The sequence below is a fragment of the Platalea leucorodia genome, assembly GCF_965183815.1.
Source record: "Platalea leucorodia genome assembly, chromosome: 6".
NCBI lineage: Eukaryota > Metazoa > Chordata > Aves > Pelecaniformes > Threskiornithidae > Platalea > Platalea leucorodia.
In genome coordinates this window covers 46505298-46532507 of record NC_138828.1, presented here as the reverse complement: position 1 = coordinate 46532507, position 27210 = coordinate 46505298, and the positions used below count along the sequence as shown (strand labels likewise).

The 27210-nt window shown below is 37.7% G+C and overlaps 1 protein-coding gene across 2 annotated transcripts in view; it reads left to right on the top strand.

Annotated features, from left to right (window-relative positions):
- Positions 1–3416: 3416 nt before the first annotated feature.
- The window catches only part of GLRA3 (glycine receptor alpha 3), a gene marked incomplete at both ends in the record, with an annotated part of 92660 nt that continues 68866 nt past the window's right edge, over positions 3417–27210 (top strand). The window contains 2 exons of one of the 2 annotated variants that reach the window (XM_082316424.1): positions 3417–3535; positions 25399–25526. In XM_082316424.1, the coding sequence (XP_082172550.1) occupies positions 3417–3535; positions 25399–25526 (247 nt within the window). Of the gene's footprint in view, positions 3536–25398; positions 25527–27210 lie in introns of those variants that run through there. The other variant, XM_082316425.1, reaches the window with a different exon arrangement.

The following is a 27210-nucleotide window of genomic DNA, read 5'->3' as shown; positions in this document are numbered from 1 at the left end:
AAAGTAAATTATACAGCTCAGCTTTGTACACATGTGGTATACACATACCAGCTATCATGTTTTGAATGATGAGCAGTATTTTATGATGTTGTTATCCAGGCAGATGAGGCAAATATAAATGAACAACATTAATATTTGAGACAGATTTATACTATGGTGACACTTTATGGTTTTCATTTTTAAAATGGATGTTCATACAAATCTCACCTTTCAGTTTACTGTATTTACCAGAAGTATCAAGATACACCACAAAGATCATCTAAAGATTGGACATAGCCATGTGTTCAGCTTTGTATAATAGCAGGTAAGTCTACCAGTAGTGATATGGAAAGAATAAAACGATGGTAATTAAAACAATAGTGAATTAAAACACTTTAAATGAGTAAGGAATATTTTAGCAAAGCTTGTGATTAAAAACTAAGTATGCTTCTATGATTCAAATCTCATTGAAGTCAAGAGTATGTGCTTGAGTGCTTTGTTGAACTGGAACGTTTCATAAATCAAGGCGAGTTGTTTGAATCCACTCAGAAGAGAGTATTTTAATATTCAACACTAGGCATATGAAAATTTTCAAAAGCTTGAAAACAACATTCATATTTAGCAGAAAAAAATGATGCAACAGCAAAGTTGCTACTTAAAGCAGAAGCAAGTGTATGTTTTTCCCACAGGGATTTTGAGAAGTTTGAACTCTGTATATCTAAATTATAGCCTATATTTATAATTAATAGAACTGTTCATATTGGAGAACTGGAGAGTTCGTGCTGGTAGCTTTAGCTAATAACATCATAAGAAAAATGCACTTGCCTCAGTGCAAATAAACGAAATGTTAGACCAATTCACTGTTGAAGTACATAACACACAAAAAAACCCAGCTCCTGGAGAAGCAGCCTCACATAATACTTATTTTAAGGGGAAAGACAAGAATCAACAGTTCTGAATATACAAAGTAAGTACTCTATGCTCATTCTGTAGAGCACCTGCATTGACAGACTGTCCTTGAGCAAATAGAGGGATTCTTTAGTTTGTTTGCTATTATGTTTTTAGTTAAGGGTTTAAACAAGTTCTTTTCATGATCATTGTTGCCACCCAGGGCAATGAGGAGAACAAGAACAAAAGGATAAATTTTTTGTAAAGTGGACCTAGAAACTTAGAATACAGAGAGTCCCTGAATTTATGTAACCACTACTAATAAAAAAAAGTTCAGGGAACAGAGGAGATAAGTTAGTGATATTCTAGTACATTCTTCAGCCATACTCTTGATAGGTATCAAGGAAGAAATCCAAACTGGATCTAAAATGTGTGGTAGGCATTATTATCTAGTGATATCTGCTGGAATAACCTCGAAGAAGAGCTAGAAAAAGAATAAGAATATGGTGAAAATGGAAAACAGGAGTTAATAACTGAAGTGAAAGCTATAGATGGGATATTTATGAAACAGAAAAGACAATATACCTGGAGGTGGAACATGTGATTGCATCTAAAGACTTCTAATGAAATACCCTATTTCTAACACACACCCTATCCTTGGATATGAGAAATGCATAAAATCCCCGTTCTTATTTCTTTCCTGCATCTCCTCTACCCAATGATCTTTTAAACTCTTTTTTTCTATTCTGTGTAAAAAGTTGTTCTATATTTCACTCTCTGTCTCTCTGTCTTCCTTTTTCTGTAATGAGTTTATTAAACTTCCCTCAATTTTCAGTTTCTTTCACTCTGCTTCATGTGCCTAATCTTCCTGAACCTTTGCCTTTTTCCACATCTGCTTCCTTCTTCAGAACTTGAACATTCTATAGCTTTTTAATGGTTTAAATAAGACTCTGGCCTGAGATAATCATGTGGGCTGTGCAACTCGTGGAGCTCCACAAGTAGTGGGGCTGCCGTCTCACATGAATTAGTGACTATAGAAAAAAACAAGCCAGAAGATTATATTGAGGCAAACACTGAGAGGGGGCTATGCCCAGCCAGATACATTTCACATATGCAGAGATCTGTCCCTGAACCGCTCCCAGGTTTCTCCTTCCATTGGCTCTCCCAGACATGATGTAGGTGTTCAAAGGCCTTTTAGGCTCAGAGAGAGTATCCCTACCCTACGATATCAGACATATTTTCCTCTTCTGTCCCTCTCCAGATATAGCCCTTCCTCACATATCTCTCATTTTACTTCATGCACAAACCATACAGATTCCCACAAGAATTTCTCAAACAGTATTTCTCAATATCAACTCATAAATCCTTACCCTTTTCTAATGCAAGCAGCTCCTGGCTTGCATGAAATGTTGTTTGGTTTCTCTAACAATAACTGTAATCATCTCACTGTCCTACTGTCACCCATACTTGTAAACTCATTCTCTGTTCCTCCCCCTTCTCACGAATAACTTTCCTATTTCCCTCTTACAACGTTCTTTTCCTTGTTCCTTCCCACAATCCCTTCCACTCCCCTGCCCAGCCAAACTTTCAAACTCTTTGGATTTCCCTGTGAGTCCTCCTTACGGCACTAGATCACCTCTTTTTTCTAAAAAGTGGAATAGAACCGCACATATATTTCCTGTGTCCATCAGCATTGTACTTTCAAAGAAGAAGAGATTAAAATACAGAGGTGGGTTCTTCCCCCCCACCCCCCCCCCCCCATTTCCAAAGAAAAAGCGTACCACCAGCCCTACAGGCAAAGCAGAAAAACTCCCACCCCTCTTTCCCCAGTCCTTTCCGAGACCCGAGGTTCAGTGAATTCACCCCAGCTCTTGAACGATAGCTGTCCTGTGCAGGCATCAGCCCCAGCACCCCTCTTCCCGCAGGAGGGAAGGCGCTCGGGCAGGGGCTATTCTGAGCACGAACATCAACCGCGACCCCCAGCGAAGCCCTCCCCGGGGCGCCGGCGGGGCCACCTCCCCCCCAGGGGCAGCCCCTCCAGGGTGCCCCCTCGCCGCCGCCGCCGTCCCCGGTCCCGCCCCGCCGGCCTCCGCGGCGGCAGCGCGCTCGGGGGGGGGGGGGGGGGGGGGGGGGGGAGGCGGCCGGGGCCGGCCCCCGCCCTGCCTCCCCGCCCGCCCCGCCGCCGCCGGGGCCGCGGCACCCCCCGCGCCCCGCATGCGGCCGGCGGCGGGGTGCCGGCTGCTGGCAGGAGCCGGGGGCAGGCGGGCGGGGAGGTGGGCTCCCGCCGCCGCCGCCGCTCGGCGCCGCCGCCGCGGCTGGGATTAGGCTCCCGCTCGGCGGCGGTGCGGGGCGGCGGGGCCGGGGCGGCGGGGCCCAGCGGGAGGGCGCGGGGCGCCGCCGGGCGCCAGGCGGGCGGCGGGCGCGGAGCCGCCGGAGCTCTCCAGGGTGCTGGGGCGCCGCCCGCCCGCCCGCCCGCGGGGGGCCGCGCCGCCGCCCTCGCCCGCCGCGCCGAGCCGAGCCGCGCCGAGCCGCGCCGCGGAGCCCCGCCGATGCCTGGGACGCGACCGCTCCGGGGCCCCGCCGCGCCTCCGAGCAGCATGGCCCGGATTAGGTACCTCCGCGCGGCTGTCTCGGGATTTTATCTGTGGGAAGCCGCGGTACTGCTCAGGTGAGTTGTTTTCTTTGGGGAAGCAAAGGTGCCCCCGCCGGTTTGCTCGGGCGGCTGGAGTGCCGCGGGCTGGCGCGAAGACTGGCCGCGGCCGCTGCCTTCGCTGCCGGCTGACGCCCGGCGACCTTCGGCAGCCAGACTGTGGGCACGGAAACGAAATGCGTGGGGTCCGTGCTTCGCGAGCGACTTTGTAACGTTGCATTGCCTCCAGTCTGATTTTGCAGTTTGCAAGCTGAAGGCTGTGCATTCCCTTCACCTGTTCACAGTTAGGGATTCCCTGTTTGGTCTGTGAATTTTATCACTGTTTTTAGCAGGAAATGTAACATTAATGATCTTGAAAATTCTTCAGGTGCAAAGTGTCTATATGTAAAAGTTACAGAAGATAATCTGAGTTGGGAATATATAGACCTGTTTATTACTACCGGTTCTTTCCAGTAAAAGGAAAATCAGGGATTGTGTTAGGTCAGAGAAGTCTTATGCAGAAACAGAAAAAATGAGAGCTGAGTCAACAGAGGATATGGTCTACAGAATTTCCCTCAGGAGGGAAAGCGTTTGCTGTACCACTGGCAGTCGAGGATTTGTATTACGAAAGATAGCAACGCATCCATAAATTATGACCTGAGTAGAAGACTGAGGTTCATACGGCTTTTTCTACTTTCTGCCCAGCGCACTTTTTCCAGCTAAAGTAATGTTATGATATCAATGCAAGCATTCTTTTAACACATAGCTCTAGCCGTGTGGTGATAACAGGCTAAAATAAACTTGAATCCTCTGTTTAAAGGTGAGGGGAAAACTTAAAAAGAAAAATCAGACATATAAAGAAGCAGGCTTCAATGTCATCACGTATTCACTGCTGATGCAGAGTTAACTATGCTTGTTATCAACAAGCATTCTAGCTCTGTATCACAATAAACAGCCTATGGCATGTAACATGACAATGCCAGACTATGTTAAGAATCACATTGTTACTTGACAAAGATGAAAAAGGAAACTTAAACTTGAAAAGTGGTTCTCCAGACAGAGTTGGGGGATTATACATGTAAGGGATCTACAACCACAAAGTTAAAACTGTAGCGTGTAGTGCCCCACAATGATGGCACACTTCACAGGTGCTCACAGGTTCATAGCAAATCTTTCCTTTTTGAAGTTAGCTTAATGACCTGTTTTGTGTCAATATATGTAATGTAAATAATTTATAATCTGATTTTTATTGTAATTGTGCCAAAAGAAAGAGATTTAAAGAAACTGGGTCACATGGTATGGGATTAATTGACACTGGGAGGAAAGAGTAAATGCATGTATATTACAGTTTAAATTTTCCAGTTGCACTGGAGTATTTAATGTTCAGAGTAGATGACCAAACCCCTGTGTAGTGTAGGCAATACAAGCAGTACTGTGCTATTATTATTCTATTTCAATGTACTTCTAGAACTTACTTTTCCTCTGCATTTTATTTAAATGACATCCTACTGTTGAATGATTCACCCTCTATTTTAATGACATAAAAACACATATTATATTCCAAGGGAAAAAAAAGTGAAAAAGTCAGGTTTGGAAAGCATACATGTATTTTGCATCACATAATTCTGGACTAACATTTAATTGTTTCAAAATTTATACAGGCATCTTATTTTGCATAAATTCAAATTATTCTGTTCAGTGTCCAAATAACTGTTGTATTGCAATAGCCTTCTGCTCTTGTCATATTATCACAATGAGCATGGTTACTGTGCACAAGGACTATGTAGTCTGAGAAAGACTTCAGAGAGCTGCTCGGAATCTACGTATATCTTTGATATATGTCTCAATATAGAGACTGCTGGTGGCTCTAGGTTTAGCAATAACACCTGAGAAACCTGAGTCACTTCGAGACACACAGGAGTCCTCTCCAGGCTTTAAAATGTAAAAAGTGTTAAAAACAAAAAAAATTAAAATATTAAAACCTGTAAAATTCCCAAGCTTCCTGGAGCCATTAATTCTAGCTCTTTTCCAACTTAAGCCTTGTGAAATGATTTACATTACAGCAAAGGGAACAGTAGGATGCTGCTTCCACTCTCTGTAAGACACACAGACTCCAGCCTTAGCACCTATATAACACCCTCAGTGAGAAGATGGATGTGCTATGAATTTCTAGGAACAACCAAACCTAAAGTGTTTCACTTGTTCAAACGTTATGGAAAAAACAATGTATCTTCTCTTACATCGTGCAACATTAAAACTTTCTGCTCTTCATTAACAAGCACTTGAGGCTGCGTGAGAAGACTGAAGGAACCTAACAGGGAGAACCTTCAATTCTTGTCCGACAGCCCTGAGGCTGTTTAAAGTGATTGTTTAAATTACATGCCTGTGAAGGTAGACATTTAGTTTTATTTTCAGTGCAGGTCAAATGAAAACAAAAAGGATTTTTTTCAGTATAAAGTTACAGTCTTGCTACTTTAATAAGCAAAGTCTCTGGATTGGCATGCTTCACAAGAGGAAACCGCACTTGATTATTTTTTTTTTCTAAATAACAATTTTTCTTCCCACATTTAAAGGCTTTTCAAATTGAAATGACTGAAACAAGATGTATATTGGTCGTAGTAGGATCTAATTATTAATTTGATTTCTGAAAGACATTGTAGACAGAATAAAGCTTTGTTAATAGTCTCTCATAATATTGTGCATGTTTGTATTACTATGTCTTAGATGAATAACATACTTATTGGTAATATATTAATAGATTTTAGACATGAAAAACAAAGGTTTAAGCACATAGCACTCTATTATGTTTTCAGTGATATATTTGAGGACTGGGAGAAAGGCTATAATCAGACCCAAAATAAAAAATTATCATTTATTAATGACTGCCAGGCCAAGCCCCAGTGTGATATTAAGAAGAGCGTAGAGATGTAAAAATGAGGGTAAGAGCTGAGGAAAATAATTTAATGGAGCCTAAAAATAACTGTAATTCACTACCAAAGAAGGAAAATAAACACTCTAAGATATGGTTTGAGGTTATAATAATATCTAAGACTGAGTATTCCTATGTTTTCATTAAAGTAATAGTGTTACCAAAAATTCCTCTGGATTTACCTGGATTCCAAGAGGTCATGCTGAAAGCAAGATCATATTTGTAGAGTCAACACGAAGATTGTATTTGTGAGTCAGACAGTTTTATGACAGCTCTTGAACTTGCAAGGGCACCAGCACAGCTCTATTAGAACTACACTGTCAGTGACTTGCCAGGGACTCTGCTTTCTCCTTAAAGAGTATAGCATAGGTATTTTATATGTAGACCTGTGTATGGAGAAAGCACAGGATGAAAGGGTAGATGGCACTGTGGAAATGCAAAATAGATTCTCCCTATATGATATTTCTTTAGGGATCTGTATTAGCATAGACCAAGAATCATGCTATGATTATGTTGTTGCCTCTTCCTTGTTCTGTTCGCTGCCCCACTGGCCTTATATTGAAGGAAACAGTATCACAGAGCCAGATAATTGCACTGGGAGACCAGATTCTTGTGGAAAAAGCCTCCATGCAACCTATCTCTGGGGCATGTATGAGCTCACAGTTAACTGATTTTGAAATTATTCTTGCATTGCATTGCAAATTGATTTCAGATGAATAGCTTTAAGAAGCAGAAGTCAATATCCTTTAAGCCAGCATTTGTTCCTCCAAATAATGAAAGAGAAAAAAAACAACAGCTAAAAAATATTAAATCTGACATATCAACAAACATCTTTGAAAACAAAGCTTTTCAGATGTTCTGATGAGACTTCAGTAGCTTATTAATATGTTAAGAATTATACCTACAGTACTACTCAAGAAATAAAAGTGTCTGCTAAAATCAGGATGTGAATAAAATAGTGTGTGAAAGAAAATATAGTAATTCAAGATGAGAGCACTGAGGCACAGTACCTTTCCTTGGCAGCCCAGACTCAATTTGAAAAGATAGTTTCTGTGGGATAAATCAGTTGACAGATTCCAGGTCCTAATGAAAAAGACTTGATATGTCTCAGGGAGCAGCAAGGGAAGGGAAGGTGAGCTGGGAGTTCAGACTCACAGCAAAGCAGGCAGGAGCAGGGTCCTACCAACAAAGTCTGCAGTCCCACAGAACCTGTGCAGGAGCAGAGCAGATCCAGTCCAAACAACAGTTCAGATTGCAAGGCAAAGGTGGGAGTCATGAGGCAGGTCCAAGGTCAAGCCAAAAAGTCAGGTCAGCAGATCAGGCTCAGGATCAGAATTAGGAAGGTACAAGGCTGGGTGAAGCTGTACTTGGACAGTAGCTCGCACAGAGACCAAGAACATCCCAGCACTCCTGAGGGAGGGGGAAAGAAAAAAGAAAAAAAAAAAACAGCTCCTGAGAGAAGACGGGTGAACCCCTGCTGAGGCTTCTACAGCTTTTTATCAAACAGCTCTGCTTCAAAGCTGGGCTGCTGCATTATCAGAGCTGGGAGCGAGCCCGAGTAGCCAAACCCTTGGGATGAAGGAAATGTGCTCAGGGTCCTTATAAAATGTCAGGCAAAGAGCATCAGCGTTCCCTTGCAGGATGTATCCATAGGCAGGCGTTGGACCTTCCAAAACTCAGATGAAAAGGAAGTGGGGTTTTTTGTGACCAAGAATATGTAATTTAAATTCTCTCATATTTCAACTACACCAGTGAAAACATTGAAATCCCTTTGAACCAAATATGAGTTTTGTCATGAGTACGAATTTGATCAGAACTTTTATTATCCATTCTTTATTTCTATAAAAAACAATTGTTTTTGTGACTACCATGTTTACAATTTTGAGAAAGAATTATGTGTAGAATTTTGTTTATAATGTTATAAACTGGAAGAAAAATAAATAACAAAGAAATTTCAGTTAAAAACATGAATCTTTCAATTCTTACTCTTCTAGTGGCATTTTCTTACTTTTCAACCTCTCCTAATTCATTCCTAGCCAACAGATGCTAACAACAACTGAAAACAAGTAATATTGTGAGATAAGTGCTGTACTTCTGTATGATGAAAAATGTAATAGCTCCTCTATCAGATTAGTCTTGTCCAGATATCCTAGGAATCATGACAATTAGAGAAAATGAAATTTTTTATAAGATTAGAGCTTCTTGTTTTAACAGATTTAGAATACAAACTTCAAATGACCTTACTCAGTATTATGTAATAATACCTATAGGGAATGATTCCTGCAAATCAGCTTTTCTCAACTAAAGAACAATGAAGAGTCCCTCTGTGTGATGTTGCATCTTCTCCTTTTTATTGCTTTTCCTACTGATCTTCATGTTTACTGGAAGAATAGAATCATAGAATCATAGAATCATTAGTAAGAATCACATACAGGTTAATAGCAATTAACTCAGCCTCAGTTTGAGATAATTTAGTACTCCTGTGTTTGCTTTCTACTCACTTTATTCTTTCACTGAAACAGTCTCAGGATAATCTGCTGGCTTGCTTTTTCCTATCATGACAATTAGAGAAAACTAATTTAGGAAGGGTATCATAAGCAAAATCAGTACACCTATGACATTTAAAAATGCAAACTAGTTTTCTCCTTTTCCCAATTAAAATTCAAGCTGCAGTTATAGCTACATAACCTACTGTCTTAAGATTTTGCCTGTTGTTGCATTCCATCTCTGATCTGAAATATATGTAAAAATAGATTTGATATTAAAAAAAAAAATTGGAATATGCTACCCATCTCACCATTGCCTAAGGCTTCACATAATATGTACATTTTGCATAAGATTCCACTATGTCTAGAACTTATGTCCAGTTTCTTATAAAATAATTTTTTCTCCCTTTCAGAATTCTGAAAGGTAAAATATGAGACTAATGTAATCCTAAATAGCATCTCTGAGGATCTACAGGTACCAGAATATATAATTCCAAGATGACTTTCTATAAAATTGGCTGTTTACAAATTTGTATAATTTTTACCAACAATTAACTGTAATTAACTTTAATTTCACAATTAACCACTCAGCAGAAATGCCTAGTAAATACAGCATGATTCTTCAGAAGGTTGGGGTTTTTTTAAAATTATTATTACTCTGCATCTTAGTGGGTAACTGCAGAGCTTAGGGATTTTTTATAATGTTTATAATGTTTTTTATAATTTTTTTTTTATAATGTTCTGGGATACAGTGGGACTTGATTATTAAAATGGTCCTTAGATTTTGTCCCGCTAAGGCTTTTAATTTCATAAAGTTTTCAAAACTGCACTGTCATCTGTTAGATTCAGTAATGCACAGGAGCGTCCATGCTCTGGGCATATGTAAGCTAAGACATATTCATCTGCAGGGACCAACTAAACTTCCAGTTTTGTGAGCAACATATCTGCTGGCTAAGGGTGCCCTACTAGATAAATAAAATAAATGTCGCAAAATGGTAACTTGCTAGCAAAAGTAGGATAAAACTTTTCATTTTTTGAAGGGAAAAATAAAAATTTTGAAATCGGTCATGACTAAAGCACTGACTTCAGATGGCTAAATTATGACTAACTACAGTATTCTAAGGTAAATGCTAATTCTGTGCCTAAGCACCTATATAACGCCTCCATGAAAGGATGTGCATCTCAGTGGTGTTTTCCCAGATGCTATCAGTCAGATTCGTTACCTCTGTCTCAGCAGTATTAGAACTAAAATCAAAGTGGGCAGATTTCAGCATCACATCTGGACTACATCCCATAGAAGACTTTTTTTTAAATCCATAGTGGGTTTTTTTATTCTATCAGAAAGAATGCTTTATGCAAACTTTTTTTTTTTTTTTTCCAGAAACAAGGAAGCAGATTTATCAGTTTGCAAGATTTATCAGAGTTTCCTTCAACTCTTAATTTGCAAGAGCTAAAGTAAAATAAACTATCTTCTCTTTTCCTTCAGTTCTTGCACACTGAAGACTGGATACTTAATTGTTTTGAACATGATTTTGCAACTTTTTACTACACAAAGTGAATATAAAATGCACCCACGTGAAACAGTAATCCATGACTACAAAAAGTGTAATACAATAGAGAACTGGAATTAAAAATGCTATTTGCAAGCAGTTTCTCCATATATGCGTTAAAATTTTACGTCCAAAACTTATCCCAAAATTCTAACACTGTGCAAATGAACTCTAAGAACATATCTATGTCTTTAATGCTTTTCGTTGATCCTGTACACAGATCTTTGGGTGTAAGAGTACTCAAATTTTCATCTGTATCAAAATGTGAGCCCAGATGCACTTGTTCAGATTCCCTAAGAAATGGTTAACAGAATGGCCTTTTTCATCCTTTTTAACAGTGATGACACCTTCAGGAGATGAAGTGTCTTGCACATAATAAAGACCAGAATACATTCGGTCATGATCCTTCCTTCATCCAGCATATTTTCATTTGTTTATATGAAGCTTATAAGACTCAGGTGATAATTAAGGGGGTGCTGGATACATGGCATAAGCAAGACTAGTATAGCAAAGACAAAGCATGTATCTGAGGGGAAGTTTAAACGCCACTTTCTGTGTGAGAAAGAGAATGCGTGTGTGTGTAGTGGACCAGGATAATTTTGGTGGAAACATGAAAGGCTAGCAGCACTGTTTTTCAACCTTCACATTATTTTCTCTGACTTATTCAGTAAGGAATATGCTTCAGTGCATGCATTAGGAATACTGGGTTCTGTCATTATATGGCATGAATCCTGCCACTCTCGTCATCACCCTGAAGCTCAACCCTGTTGTTCCTTAAAGAAAGTCTTACACTGAATTATTACAGTGTTGATTCTGGATAGAATTAATAAAAAAGAAAAAATTACTTAATCCATGTATCTCATGTAAATTAACACAGCTGGTTGAACATCACCATTCCTGTCTCACAGAAAATTCCAAAGCTCTGAAAAGATTTCATTGCTTTTTCAATGCATAAAAGGAAGTTTAAGTTGCAGAAAGCAGGAAAAAATCTCTGTCAATTCTGTGGGGAAGATGTTCAGAGACGTTTTTGAAAATTAGAACCTGAGACCCCACCTTCAGTTCCTATCGACATTAGAAGACTGACTGTGGCTGACAGAATACAAAGGACACTGGACAATATTCCACCCAAGCCTGCCAGCATTTCATTAAAACAACATTGAAACAGATATGTTTCTGTAAAACTCTGTTTCAAGAAATCAGTATTTTTCCAACTACAAATATTTTGTCTTAATTGAAAATTCTTGATCAATAGTAATAACACAGTATCTACACTATAATTAGCTGGCTAATCAAAATAAACAATTTCATGAGAAGTGTTTTGGGAGAGAACTTTATACAGCACTGAGTTCTATTTACTGATAAGTTTTGACTTGTCTGGGATGAAGCCCTGCTTGTTGAAATACTTTATTTTAAGGTGAGTGACTCTTCAGGCTCGATTCAGCTTTTCTCTAACTGAACTTACACCTTATCAAACTTATTTTGGAGGAAAAGTCTCATCTTCTAAACAGCCATCTGACATGCTCACTGAAGATACAGGGCAACACTGTGGTACTGATACAAGCAGAACTTCCCTAAGGCAAACGGAATTGCATTTAATTGAATTGTGCTTTAGTCTTAACAAAGCCTGGGGGTTTAATTCAAAATCAAATTCTTATCTACTCTTGATAAACCCCAACCATTTTATTCTATTATAAGATTTTCTGTGAAGATTTTTATGAATAGTAAAAGAATTGTTTGAGAAGAGACATAGCAAAGAATCCCGGATTTCAGTTTTAGTTATGGTTTTCAACTCATAAAAGTGGATTTTTAAAGCAAAACAAGACAAAGGAGGAACAGAAGACTTATGCCATTCTAAATGGTCATTAATTATGATTACAATAAATATCTTTTTTCTACAGATGCACACTTCAGTGGACACTGTTCCTGTTTATATTTAGTGAGAGTACAGCAACCTAGTGGATGCAAAGTAAGCTGATAGGGCAATGCCACAACAACACTAAAACATCTAGGCAGTGAATTAGAACTAGAAAACACAGTAATGTGCAGCTCTACAATTTAAAGGACATTTTGGAATACATTCAAAATACAGGATCAAGTAAGCAGCTATAATCTGTAGAATTCTGTTTTCAGTATTCACAGGTTGCTCCTAGATTTTGGAAGAGTTTGCCTTGGGAAACCATACTTTGCAGTTTCTAGCCAGGCAGAAGTCTTATTTTAATTAATTCTTCTTTCAGTCTAGTGTTGCCTCATTGACAGCAGTTGAATTACTATTCATTAGGGTGGTGAAAGACACTAGTCAGTTCCTGCACAAGTTCAATTGGTTAGAGGAATCATTCATTAGTCACAAAAATAAATGTAATTTTTCAGCTCTGACATGCTTTCAGAGAAGGATATCTGGTGTTATAAAAGATAATAGTCTGAAATTATTTTACTTGGTCATTTTGCAATCTATCCATTACTCCAATAACTTTTCTTCATTATTCAGTTAATACGCAAATTAGTCTTTATAGTGAGATAGTAAGGCAAGTTCAGACTACTATAAATTAGTGATTTACAGTTTCTATTTTAAAAGATATTCCATTCATTTTAGCCAAGAATTATCTGTCCAAAAAAACCACCCAAAACAGTTAATTGAATTTTGGGAAGATCTGACTGTCTTTAATTCAAAGTTAAAGTTGTCAAAAACTGAACCCATGCAGTAGGTCTTTGGAAGAGTGAGAGATTTGTCAGAATTTGAATACTTGAAACATTCTCTGCTCCTTGTTTGAGTCAGCTTTTTCAAAAAAAAAACCTGTAGGTTGAATAAATTAAGAAACAGCAAGAAACTAAGACCTGAGTTTTGAAAATTTATAAAAATAGGTATACAACAGGTATAAAAGACTACTAAGGAAGCAGGTGCTTCTGGGAAAACTATGAACAAATACTCAGATTATAGTCATAATTCGTAAAATATCTTAAGAAAATTCACATGCTGCATGGCTGAAATTGGCAACAATAAACTTGTCTTAAACAAGAAAGAAAAACTAGAGGGACAACCTGTAGTTTATTGAATCCATACCTTAATTAAGCTAGAAAGCCATGCCCATAGGATTATGAAGAACACTGACAAATTAGTTTTCTTCCTTTACCCTAAGGGATAATATTTTTTTCCAAAGAGGGGGTAGTAAAGCATTGTGCTTATATATATGTACCAAGTCACAAACAAAACCAAGCATATACAAATTTAGCCTCATCTAGAATATAAAGCCCTTTGACCTGTAGAATGGTGATCAGGTCAGAGTGACTTAATCAGAAGACTTAAAACCCCATTATTCTCTACTTTTTCTCTCTGTTAAGAAAAGCCAAAAAACTCCACAGCAATCCAAAGCTTTTTGAAATGATAGTACATAAAGTAAATAAGCTATAAACATTATACTATTTTACTTCCATGATAAACAGAATTGGAGGAAGACTATAGGGCTGGAGGAATTCTCAACTGTATTTATAAAAGGAGAAAAAATATGACACCATAAAGGTATTAGGAACATCATAACAAAATGCTTGTAACCATTGCCTAACCTACAAAAAGCACTAAAATGCAATGTTACTTCAGTCACTGAACAGAAAAATGAAATTTTTCCAAATCTGAAAGAAAAGACATTTTTAATAGTTGCATTGAATGCAATCCGATATATTTTTCATGTAGTTTTCATTTCTAACCACTAAAATAATAACAAATGGATCATTAGTGATCTTAAAATGCAAATTTGTTTTTTGCACATAAAAATTGTTACTTTGTCTGAAAATGTGTCCTGATGTAACTCTACTTATCTCTGCAGCATTATATCAAAAAATTAATCTGACCGTTTGAACTTATTCAAAATAAGAGGATAAAAGGGCAGCCAGAAAAATCTAAAACTGTGAAAAAAGAGTAGAAAATCTAACTTGTCACAGAAAATATTTAAAATTCTCCTGAGGATTTTTCTTAGAAAATACCTTTTTAAAGTCTTGATGATACAATGCTTCTGCTCCTGTTAGTTGAATTGACAGTCTTTTCTCTGGCAAATATGAGTTAAGAGTTCTGTTCTTCTCTCTGATCTGATGAAATTATTATTATCTAAAACATTGCAGGATATGAAAATCTGCATTTTCATTGCATTTGGAACTGACAACTTCATGACCTACAACAAATAAAAGAAATTTCATCTTTAATTAGCAAGCAATGCATTATTGTCAGTTTTAACAGAAATAATAGGAAAAGCATTTGGAATCTCAGGTTTTTTTGAGACATTGCAAACTTAATTCTATCATCTCCTTCATTTGCTATCTTTGGGTTTAGTACATGTCACCCTCTTCCAGTACTCTTTCACCATTGGAAACTCACTTTTCTTTTTCGGTTTTTTTTTGGTCCCCCAGAGTGAAATTAATTTATTCACCAATAACATTCAAGTAGAATTATTTTCCTGCTGGAATAGAAAGGAGTTGGAAGGAAATGATCTCCTTGCATTAACCTTGAACTGTAAAAGAAGGTAATATTACCTAATTCAGGCATCTAAACTAGTTCAGTCATCCTGGGCTCACAATGTAGATAATGTAAAGAGATTGAGTCTTCCAAAAGATAATTCAGAGAAGGAGCCAAATTTTGAGTCTTGTTTTGCTCCTCAGAAGAAACTCTTTTCTGTGTGAGCTAGAATGGACAGCAGTGACAGCCGATTCTGTATGTCACATTCAGGACAGCATCTATGCAGCTGTGCCCCTCAGACACAGCTCCTGGCTTTCCAGAATGGCCATGGCTTTTTGTGAATCAATATTGGTGATTAATGGCCTCCAATAAGAGAATTCTATTTGTCTTCTGTTTTCTGTGAAGGATTTTAATTTCCAGTAGAGTGAAGAGATTGCTTTAAAATTTTATGGCAATTTTTAAAAACATTTGCTTTAAACACACTTATCCCCCCCCTTCTGAGCTCCCATTCCACAATATTTGACTCATCTAACCTGATTCTTTCTATGACAAGATGACCCACTTAGTGGATGAGGGAAAGGCTGTGCATGACGTCTACCTGGACTTTAGTAAAGCCTTTGACACCATTTCCCACAGCATTGTCCTGGAGAAACTGGCTACTCATGGCTTGAATGTCCGTACACTTCACTCGGTAAAAAACTGTCTGGATGGCCAGGCCCAAAGAGTTGTGGTGAATGGAGTTAAATCCAGTTGGCGACCAGTCATGAGTGGTGCTCCCCAGAGCTCAGTATTGGGGGCAGTTCTGTTTAATATCTTTATCCATGATCTGGATGAGGGGATCGAGTGCACTGTCAGTAATTTTGCAGATGACACCAAGTTGGGTGGGAGTGTCGATGTGCTGGAGGGTAGGAAGGCACAGAGGGACCTGGACAGGCTGGATCATTGGGCTGGGGCCAACTGTATGAGGCTCAACAAGGCTCAGTGCCGGGTCCTGCACTTGGGCCATAACAACCCCATGCAATGCTGCAGGCTTGGGGAAGAGTGGCTGGAGAGCTTCCTGATGGAAAAGGACCTGGGGGTGTTGGTTAACAGCCGGCTGAATATGAGCCAGCAGTGTGCTCAGGTGGCCAAGAAGGCCAAGCATCCTGGCTTGTATCAGGAATAGTGTGGCCAGCAGGACTAGGGAAGCAATCGTCCCCCTGTACTCGGCACTGGTGAGGCCGCACCTGGAACACTATGTTCAATTTTGGGGACCTTATTACAAGAAGGACATTGAGGTTCTGGAGTGTGTCCAAAGAAGGGCAACGAAGTTGGTGAAGGGTCCAGAGCACAAGACTTATGAGGAGCGGCTGAGGGAGCTGGGGTTGTTTAGTCTGGAGAAGAGGAGGCTGAGGAGAGACCTTATTGCTTTCTACAACTACCTGAAAGGAGGTTGTAGTGAGGTGGGGGTCGGTCTCTTCTCCCTAGTACCAAGTGATAGGATGAGAGGAAACGGCCTCAAGTTGCACCAGGGGAAGTTTAGGTTGGATATTAGGAAAAATTTCTTCACTGAAAGAGTAGCCAGGCAGTGGACCAGGCTGCCCAGGGAAGTGGTTGAGTATCCATCCCTGGAGATGTTTAAAAGATGTGTAGATGTGATGCTTAGGGGCATGGTTTAGTGGTGGACTTGGCAGTGTTAGGTTTACAGCTGGACTTGATAATCTTAAAGGTCCTCTCCAACCTAAATGAGTATGAGTATACATGTCTCATGGTACTTGATTGAACAGATGCATTTTAATGACAAATTGTGCAAAAATTTGGAAAAACCTTAGTTTTATCCACAAAAATTAAACAAATTAGTATTGTTTATGCTTTACATTGAATTATTTTTTTGTCTAAAATTGAAAGCAGGTTTTATCTTTCTGAAAGAGCAGGATTTATTACTTTTTTACAAACAAGGAAAACACTTTAATTTGGATGGGCTTGAGGCCTTCAGTGGTCATTCTTGTTAACATTTGTTGGTTTTTATTTTAAGCTGTCACATTCTGGAAAATTCTTCTGTCAAAAAGGTATTTTTGTCAGGTTTATGTTCACTCTTGAAATAATGTATGCAAATTCTATATACTATAAACTCTGATATTGTTAGTCCTTTACCTACTTTAATTAATAGATGAGATAATTAAAGACACTCCCTTTAGAAAAAAAAAATCCTATGGTTTTGACCTCTTCAAACGTAATGTTCACTTTTCTCATTAATCCTACCAAATACATTTTATGAAGAGATCTATATTGCACAGAAGAGGGTTTAAAGACTGTCTTCATACCACAAAATCTTACTGCCACAATTTTCAAAATGCAATTATCAAGGCAATGTCAGATGATCAGACACTGCCAATTTGAGGATCATTTCATTTTAGCAGACCTTATTAATTACGTGGTTACACTGAATAATTTTTGTTTTAAAATTGATGTATTCTATCACCATTACTTACAGTTACAGAATCAAAGGAAGTAGTCATGAGTTTAATTCACCTAACCGCTATTGGTGAACCAGTGAATAAGTACCAGTTCAGAGTAACTTACTGAAATGCTTTTGTGTATTGCTGTTTGTGAGATGCAAATGAGTCCATGTTGGCTGGCTGCTGGTTTTGCTTTTCTTGTGAGTGTGTAATTAATTTCCTTGAGCTTCTCTGCAAAGCTTTTTAATACAAAGTACATTAAAAACATTCAAACATCAGCTGGAGAGAGCAGACCACAAACACAAGATCCAATTGCTCCAGGAGTTTGGCCACAATTGCTGTCTGAGAGAATAAGCTAAGTGATGAAATGACAGAGCTATTGGACCATCATCATGCATGCAAAGCATCATATAACAGCTCTGTAGTATACATTGTAAGATGAAATACAAAACTTCTGCCTCTCTGCATGGCTAAGATGGACTGTGTTTGTGATGAAAGAAATAATTTATGATCAGATGAGAAACATCAGAAAGCCAAATATGACAGTGACTTAGTATTAACATAAGCTTTTCAAGATAAAATACATAGATAGTTTAACTATGGAAGGAAGAAAATGAACATACCATCTATTTCAAAGATAATTTGTATCAATTGTATTCAAAAGTAAGTTAGTGAGATTCTGGAGACTACTCTCAGAATAACTTGGATAAATTAGGGGACTGCTCTAACTTGGACTGGGAAACTTCTGTCTGGGACGTTTCCAGTGGAAGGTATCATTACAGCACATCATACTCTTTCTTTATCGCTGTTATCCATCTGTAGCAGCAACAAACTGGGAAGAGTAGGCAAATGGTGTAAGAGGTAATTTCTTCTTTCACCTCTTGTCTATACTATTCTTATTAAGCCCTTCTGGAGGGCTACAACCTTTCTTATACAGAAGTTGACAGTAGCCCATTGCTTCTTTTCTTCAATATTTTCAAATAAGTAGATATACTTTCAAGGCTGAAACAACACACAAAGTGATTTTTAAGAACCCACCTTGAAGATGAAAGTTTAAAAGAGAGAAGAGAAATCAGTGAAAAACAGTACTTTCTGTAGCACACAAATGATACAAAAGTCTCAAAGGCAGTATGATTGAAATTACTTTTGAAAATATACCTTTTAAAATATAGCATATATAAAGCACTTTCATTTGTAGAGTTCCTTTCCTTTATTTCTGCTTTGGTAAGAATGTGCAGAAGTTTGAGGCACATAGAAAAGAGACAGCTTATGAGTAAGAATACAGTGTTTCTTCAAAAAAACTTCTGAAAGCAATCTGATTTTTGTAGCTTTAAGAGAAGGAAACATTTGTGGAGACTGTGAAATTCACTTTGAAGAGTTTTTCTCAATCATTTTCTTTTGGAGTAAGGGAAGAGAGTTTTCTCTCACAAACATGCCTACTTTAAATAGACATTTCAGGAGCACAGATTCATGACCGATGCTTTCTCTTGCTAGCTAAATTGCCAGCTACTAGATGAGATCTCCCATTTAAATTCTGTAGATGTTGGTGCTCTGGCTGTGTCATGGTTTAACCCCAGCCAGCAACCAAGTACCACACAGTCGCTCGCTCACTCCCCCCCAACGGTGGGATGGGGGAGAGAATCAAAAGGGTAAAAGTGTGAAAACTCATGGGTTGAGATAAAGACAGTTAGTAAAACAAAAGCCGCATGTGCAAGCAAAGTCAAATAAGGAGTTCATTCACTACTTGCCATCAGCAGGCAGGTGTTCAGCCCAAATCCAGGAAAGCAGGGCTCCAGCACACGTAATGGTAGCTTAGGAAGACAAACCCCATCACTCCAAACGTCCTCCTTCTTCTTCCTCCAGCTTTATATGCTGAGCATGTCATCATATGGCATGGCATATCCCTTCGGTCAGTTGGGTTCAGCTGTCCTAGCTGTGTCCCCTACCATCTTCTCGTGCACCCCCAGCCTACACACTGGTGGGGTGAGGAGTAGAAAAGGCCTTGACTTTGTGTAAGCCCTGCTCAGCAATAGCTAAAACATCCCTGAATTATCAACACTGTTTTCAGCACAAATCCAAAACATAGCCCCATACTAGTGACTATGAAGAAAACTAACTCTGTTCCAGCCAAAACCAGCACAGGCTGCATAGCTATGTTAGATATATATTTTTTTCAGAGTTCTATAATAGCAATTATTTTAAACACATAAAAAATCAATATTAATGCAAACATATCCTCAGCAGAGCGGTTAGAAAAGAACTGAGTCCCATCACCTGCAATCATAAAATCATAGAATCATAGCATCGTCATGGTTGAAAAAGACCCTTAAGATCATCGAGTCCAACCGTTAACCTAACACTGCCAAGTCCATCTATACCATGTCCTTGAGCACCACATCTATCCATTCTTTAAATACCTCCAGGGATGGAGACTCAACCACTTCCCTGGGTAGCCTCTTCCAATGCTTGATCACATCACAGTCATACATGTCACAGCATCCTAATACCCAGGTCCATTTTGAACCATACAGAGCTTTTCTATCTCTACTCAAAGTGCTAAAATATTCATGAACTGAAGCGTTTCAGTGGTTGAAAGTCTTTTAATTTATGATCTAAATTTATCCCTGGCATCTTCATATCCATTTGCTCTCACAACAATGTAATCATTTAGCTTAAAGTTCTTTCTTTGCAGGTGCATGTCATAGATAGAACACCAGCTCATTTTTTCCTAGTAGTGGTCAATCTCTGATTTTTTAAGCTGCCTGTAGTTTATGGACAGCTCAAGTGCAGTTTCCATTCTGGAGCTTAATTCCATACTGTGCAAGGAGCTGATGCCTATCCAATTGCTGGGTAAGTCAAATACCCAGCTGTGAAAGGAATTGAGCAAAATGGGCCAACATTACCACATGTAACCTGCAACCCAGATTACAGGTTACAGTAGAGGCAACTGCAAGCCTGCAACCCAGCCCCAGCATAGAATGACCCTGAGAAGACACCATTTTCCACTTTGGACTACGCCCATTGCTTCCCTTCCTTAAGCTCTTTAAGTCCATAAAGTGTCTTTTGGCAATCTGAAGATTTTTGAATGAGATTTGTAATATCTACTCTGAATTTAGCCTGCTTTTCTATATATCATAGGTCATTCCTTTTCACCAAGCTAGCCATATATGTAACACAGTGTCTTATATTTTGCTAAATTGCTTCTTCCAGAAAGCTGTACTGTCTTGGCTGGTACAGTTTGATCTTCTGTTAAATTACCTTTATTATTAAACTGTGTGCCTAAATCCCCATTTGAATTTGTCTGTCTCTCATTGATTTTTCTTCTGCCTTTCTTCTTTAGATAAATGTCCAGCATTTTCTGCCCCTTTGAGGTATTTATATACTTCAATCATGTTATTTTTCAATGTTCTTTTTGAAAAACTAAGCAGATTGAGCTCTTAAAGTCTCATATTGTAAGAAAATTTCCCTAACTCTCACATCATGGTTTAGTGGCTTTGTTCAGTACCTTTCCTAATGCTTTAATGTCCTTTTAAAACTTGGACATGGAATTTGATGCAATGTCCCAGAACTAGTCTCATTAATATCATATAAAATAATAAGTGACCTTCATGCTTCTACTCACTCTTTCAATCTTTCCACACCACTGGGTAACACATTAGTGCAGTGAGAACTTTACAACAGCAGTGCTGAGTTGTTTAACGTGAATTCTGAGTCCTTCTTCAGACTCAACTGCTTTCTCAAACTCTGCCCACATTCCCAATTCATATATCTCCTAATATCATTCCTCTGTCTGTTTTCAACCGTTCTACTTAAATGGACTGAAGTTAAGAAATGGGTTATTTTCTTGCCATCATCAATACTTATACCTCTGTAATTTTTTTTTTTTTTTCAATACTTAGTTTTAAACCATCAATGATTTTGTATTTTCTTTCCAGATTATAGATGGCAGTGCTGAACACCATTGTTACTACAACTCTCTACAGTAGCTTTTTGTCTAGAATTTAGGATGTGGGTGCTGATCTAGAAAAGCTGCATCTTGGCTGTGCAGGGCTGCTTCTTACTCTCTAACATTTATATTCCACTGTAAATGTCTTCAGCTTGACCTAACAGTTTCTGACTCAAATATGACTTTTGGTAGGTCATGCACTGTCACAGAGCTGTGATTCAGGATGCTTTCCTATCTCAGTCCATGAAATTCCAACCTGACAGTCTTCAAGGCATGATGCAAACCTCATCTCTCCTCCGATTTTAGGTGAACACTGATTTAATAGACAAAATAGCCCAAAGACAGGAGTAATTGTAGTCCTGGTGATTCTAATTTTCCGTTCATGCCTCATTTTCTATAACAGCTTATTTGGAATAAAAATTCTTGCCCTAACTTTTGATGGTGTAAATTCAGCCAGTCACAAATGATTTTTTGAATACATCGTTTGACAACATTTTCTTGAATTTTGTCCACTGCTTTAGTTAACAATATCTTTTTAATTGTTTGGCAAGGCTTAATTTGCATTGTATAGATGTTCAGGACACATTCAAGAAAGTGAAATAAAGTACTGCTTTAAGTCTGAAATTGGAAAATGGTTTAAATCCTTATAACTGTTAGTAATATTTACCAATAGCTCACAGGAACAACACAGCATCACTACGAGGGTTAGCATTCTTGTTGGTAACTTTTCCTGGTAAAATATGAATAGACCAGAAGACTGGGAGGTTATAATCTCTCTCCAATAAAAGACTTCAGCAATGGGAAGCCTTCTCTGCCTCTACCTGTGAACAAAAATGTACAGCTTTCCTTCTCAGTAATTTAAAGTTGGATAATGACTTTATCCTAATCACAAGTGTATTGTAGCTTCCTTTTGAACGCACCACAGGTTAAAGTTTTGCTGATATTAAATTCTTATAATTCTGCCTGTAAAAAAACGCATGCACAAATTCTTTAAAAGAATGCAACAGGTCAGAGTAAATTCCCTCTAGAGCTGCGCAAAGCCATCCCTGGAATTATGAAATAGTTGCCAATTGAGGAGGAAGCTATGTCCATTAACACTTAAACGAGCTAAATTCATACTTCATGAAAGGAGTGTAACTTTCTCTAATCACTTAGCCAGAGGCTTATTTTTCAGAGGCAATGTACAATAAAACTGAAGACTCCTTACCATGCAGAATTTTTATGTTAATTTGTAAACAGAAAACACATACTTTGCCAGGTAGGCCTTCCTAAAATCCACTGCTTTACTGAGGTTTTACTATATTACCAAGTCCTGGTCCTTTTTAACTAGAAGAGTATTCCATAAGTCAGCTCAAATAGATTAAAATATTATTTGTCCAACAATATTCTTGAAATACATGTTTTTGACTAAAGGTAATTTGAAAGGGCAGAATTCTGCAGTGCTCAACCAGCTTTTACTCAGTAACACACCAAGCTGAGAAAAAGGGAAAACATTCCTTGAAGAAATATTTAGTAACAAATTACAGCTGAGTTCTAAAATAAAACTTGCTTATACATAATATACTAATTATGCTGAATATATTGTTTTCAGAAGCAGGCAATAAAATTATTCAAGATATTCTGAGACTTTTAACTGACTAATGAAACCAAATATTAATGATGATATCATACAAAAAGGTAAATGCCACTTTGAGAAAATTCATAGTCACAGCAATTACTATTTTTCGTATTCACCATTAGTTACCTTAATTTCAAAGTACTCTATTCCATGGCAGTCTTTAAGAGCAATAACTACAAGTACAACAAAGAAAGATTTAGAAAAAGTTCAGAGAAGTGATAAAAGGACAAACAAACAAATTTTCCATTCAGAGAAAGTGATCGATATTGAAGCTAACAATTGACCTTTCTATATTTCTATTCTGGAGAATTTATTTATATCCAGAATAAAAATATAGGCTATATGTATTGTGTAGTGTAGGAATTCTGTATACCCTGTAGAATAGAAATGTAACTTTCTTATACAAGATTATAAGAAAGAAATCTAAGTGTTATATATATATATATATATGTATATACACAGTATCTTGAATCACTTGCCTTGCAAATAGATAAAATCCAACAAAGTGTAATTGGACACTCATATTTTATTTGCTTTATAACCATGTATGATATTTTCAGAAATATAAATGACTATGAGTTGCAATAATGTGATTAATCAGATACATTCAGAATGATTGATAACGAAAATTATGTGAGAAGCCAATAGGATAATTTCAAATTGAACCAGAAAAAGATTATGTTAAGTACTTACATTCTCAGAAAGGGAAATACATTCTCCAGCTACAGGAAGAAATAAAGAACTAGGTTAGCTACTGGAGGAGATTAAAGAAACATTTTTACTGAAAGATAATACTGAAAGAGATACCAAAGTATTCAGAACAATTTAGAAACAGCCAACAATTTAGAAATTTATGAACAATCTAGAAGTATGCAAATCAAACTACACATAGAATAGAATAAACATTAGATAAGAAAATAAGCTGAAGGGTTAATTTTTAACTATTTGATTTCAGTTAATATTGCAATTAAAAGACTTAATTGCTGGTTTAAATTAAAATACGAGTAAAGCACAGCATTCTAGAGGTTTCTATGTTCATATTCTCTGCGTGTCCAAATTTGTAACACTCAAGACATAATATGAAATAATTTTTGATTCAAGATATTAAATCCAAATTTCAAACTTGAAAACAGAGTTTTTAGTAGACCTTCCAAATGGAAGTTGCCATAAAACTGTAACTTTTCATGTCCTGAGTACACAGTCTTGGGAGGAAAAAAACTACATTCCCAGACTGCATTTAACATGGCATCTGCATACACGCATACCTGTGTGGAATTTTTCCATTTTGGAACTCCATCCATTGTTAACAAGCAAAGTTCAGCATAGGTTTTTTATGACATAGAAAATTCCTGTTTTACATTATTCCCTGTGTCTACTTCTAAACAAAGGCATACTTAACCACTTCTAAAAGAGTGAAATGGCTTTAATAACAGACAATGAAGTGGGTAAGTAAAAGTGATTCACAGCCTTCTGCAACAGATTTTTGACTAGAAGTCAGCACAAACAGGAAAAGCTCTTTATCTTTTTTAAGACTCTGTAAGCCACAAATGGTTTTAGTTACACTGTGTATCTCAATGTTACCCACAATTTTATTTATATATATATTTACTGACTGTGTTGTTTTTTCGATATGTTGGCCAGCATTTGAGTAAGAGTTCCACAACAATAAAGACCTTTTCTTTGGGTCCACATGGCTGATCGCAGTGCTGATACTTTTCTCTCTTGGCATGTGCAGAGCACACTTTAGAATGTCAGTGGGAGTTCTGCATACGTATGGAGAGGAGGCTATAGGAGATGACATTTGCCATGTGGCCCTGAGATGAAAATTTTGCCCTAAGATAGTTCCTTCAGTAAGTTGTGGGGTTTTTTCTACTGCAGCAGTCACTTTTATTTTAACCAAAAATGAACCTCTAAGACAATGTTAAAGAATACCATTTGGCAAGAGACTGTTCGATATGTTGTATTATGTTTAAATGCCAACATAAAACATTGGCTGAACAAAAATTGGTGTTAGTAGTACTATTCTATGAAAGATCCTTACTACTTTTTTTTTTTTTTTTCTGATCTAGGCTTCTATTACACCACACCCAGTTAAACAGAGTAGATTCCAAATTATGACATTCCACATGCACAGCTATTTGTGTAGATGACATTATTCAACTGTGATCATGGATTGATTTGTGTTGACTGGCAGTGTTATTAATCTCCAGAAGTCCTGAGGAAGAGGTAACAGCAACCTATAATGATGCAGCTCAGGAAGATAAAATTTGTGTATAAAATGACAGATATAAAAAGAACTTACTGTTTCCATTTCTTTGCTACAGATATTTTTGAAGCATAAACTAGCTTGAAAGGCAATCTTAGCTTTTCTATTTTCCTGTTCATACAAGAATGAATGAAGTGATTGACTGTGTAAAATTAAAGTTTCCCTAACAGAATCTCTAACAAAATATTCTGTTCTGTTTTTTGTTTGTTTGTTTTTCCTTGCTGTTAGCTTGGTAGCCACAAAGGAAACAGACAGTGCAAGATCCCGTAGCATGCCAATGTCGCCATCTGATTTCCTGGATAAGCTAATGGGTAGGATGTCAGGCTACGATGCAAGGATCAGACCAAATTTCAAAGGTAATTTCAAAACTAAACTTTCAGGTTTTCAGTATTTCAGTATTTCTTCTCACACAAATGCAGTTTCTGAAACAAATATGAAAGCGAAGTACACTCACTGAAAAAAAAGTGCCTTCTTTTGCCTTTCTTTGAATGACAGTTCATTTCAGTAGCAATATGCTCTATTCCTGTCACTTTCGCAGCTGCCCAAATGCAGACCTTTTGAAAATTTAGCTTATGACTAGATTTGAATAGTCTAATAGGGGTTGTTTTGGTTTTTTTTTCTTCTCTGAAATGCTTGTTAATGGATTCAAATTCTGACCTTGGACTACCATAGCCTGAAGAACTCCAGAAAGGAAGTTCTGTGAAAGACAAGCCAAACCCTCATACCTGCCATATCCTACCTAAAAGGAAGAGTGTGTTAATGGCATGATCGTCGGAATCAAACTCAAGAGAGCTTATCTTAGTTACCGAATCTATCACCAAATTCTCCTGTGACATTAGATTCCTCACTCCTGTGCCCCAGTTCTGCTTTGAAATGGCAAAAGGGACCATCTTTCCTCTTGTTCCTTCCCTGTTCTCAGTTCTCCACTGGAACTGCAGGTTCTCAATACCTGGAATTGTCTCTTGGTGTGTGCCTTTTATGCACTTATCACAAAGGGGATTCAAACAAGACAAAGGAGATTCACAGAATATTAGAAGCCCAAAATTTGCAAATGCAATAATTACATCTTCCGAGGGTCTTAGCACAAACCATATTATCCAGACTCAGGCATGCTACAGTAGAGTATTTAATGAAGGGTTATACAAACTATATTATTATACAAATATACGAACTATTACACAGACAAATGGCACCCCTTCTAACTTTTGCAATCTGGGAAGTTTAGGTAAATTTGACTCTTCTTTTTTTAGAATGTAAAGAGTTCCAATGATATAGTGGAATTATATTTAACTTTATTTCTGAATCTTTAAATCAAGTTATCAGTCCTTAAATTCTCCAGAATATTTTTTTAAAAGAATAAATCTATTGTGATTAAAAATTATATTATTCTTACTTTACCTTACTTTGTCTTAGCCTCCTCCATGCCTATCTTCTTGGGTCCAAGAGATTCTCTTAGCTCTAACATTTCACTATAAGGTGTGTTTTACTCCATGTTTACTACAAAACTTTTCCTTCAACCAGACAGGCCTTCCTCTTCTAAGTCATCTGTCACTGCCATTCCATCTTAATTCTTATTCAGCACTAAATTTTATAATTTTTTGACATCTCCAAGTCCCAGAAGCTTAAGTGGTTATAACTCTAAAGCCATTGCTATTTGCTGGTCTTGCCAGAATTTTCCCAGACTGATTCATAAGGACCAAATAAGTAGTTTGTCAAATTACTTCCTCAGCAATAAGCCATAAACAGCTGGTGCTGTATGTATAAACTTATTACCCAGGATTTACTACAGCTGGAAAGCCTTTGCTTTTAATAAGTTAGTGGTGCTGATATTTCTCAGAAAATGATAAGCATGCATTGGAAATTCAAACACATTTCTAAAAGATTGACCACAATGCTCAATATCCCTGATGACATACAGAATAAGTCCCTTGGACTTTCCTTGACAGAACTACTCTGAGGAATGTTCCAGTGCCTGGCTTCCTAGAGGGTTAATGTATCAAACAATATTTGCAAAGTAATGCAAAACACTGTATTTCTAAA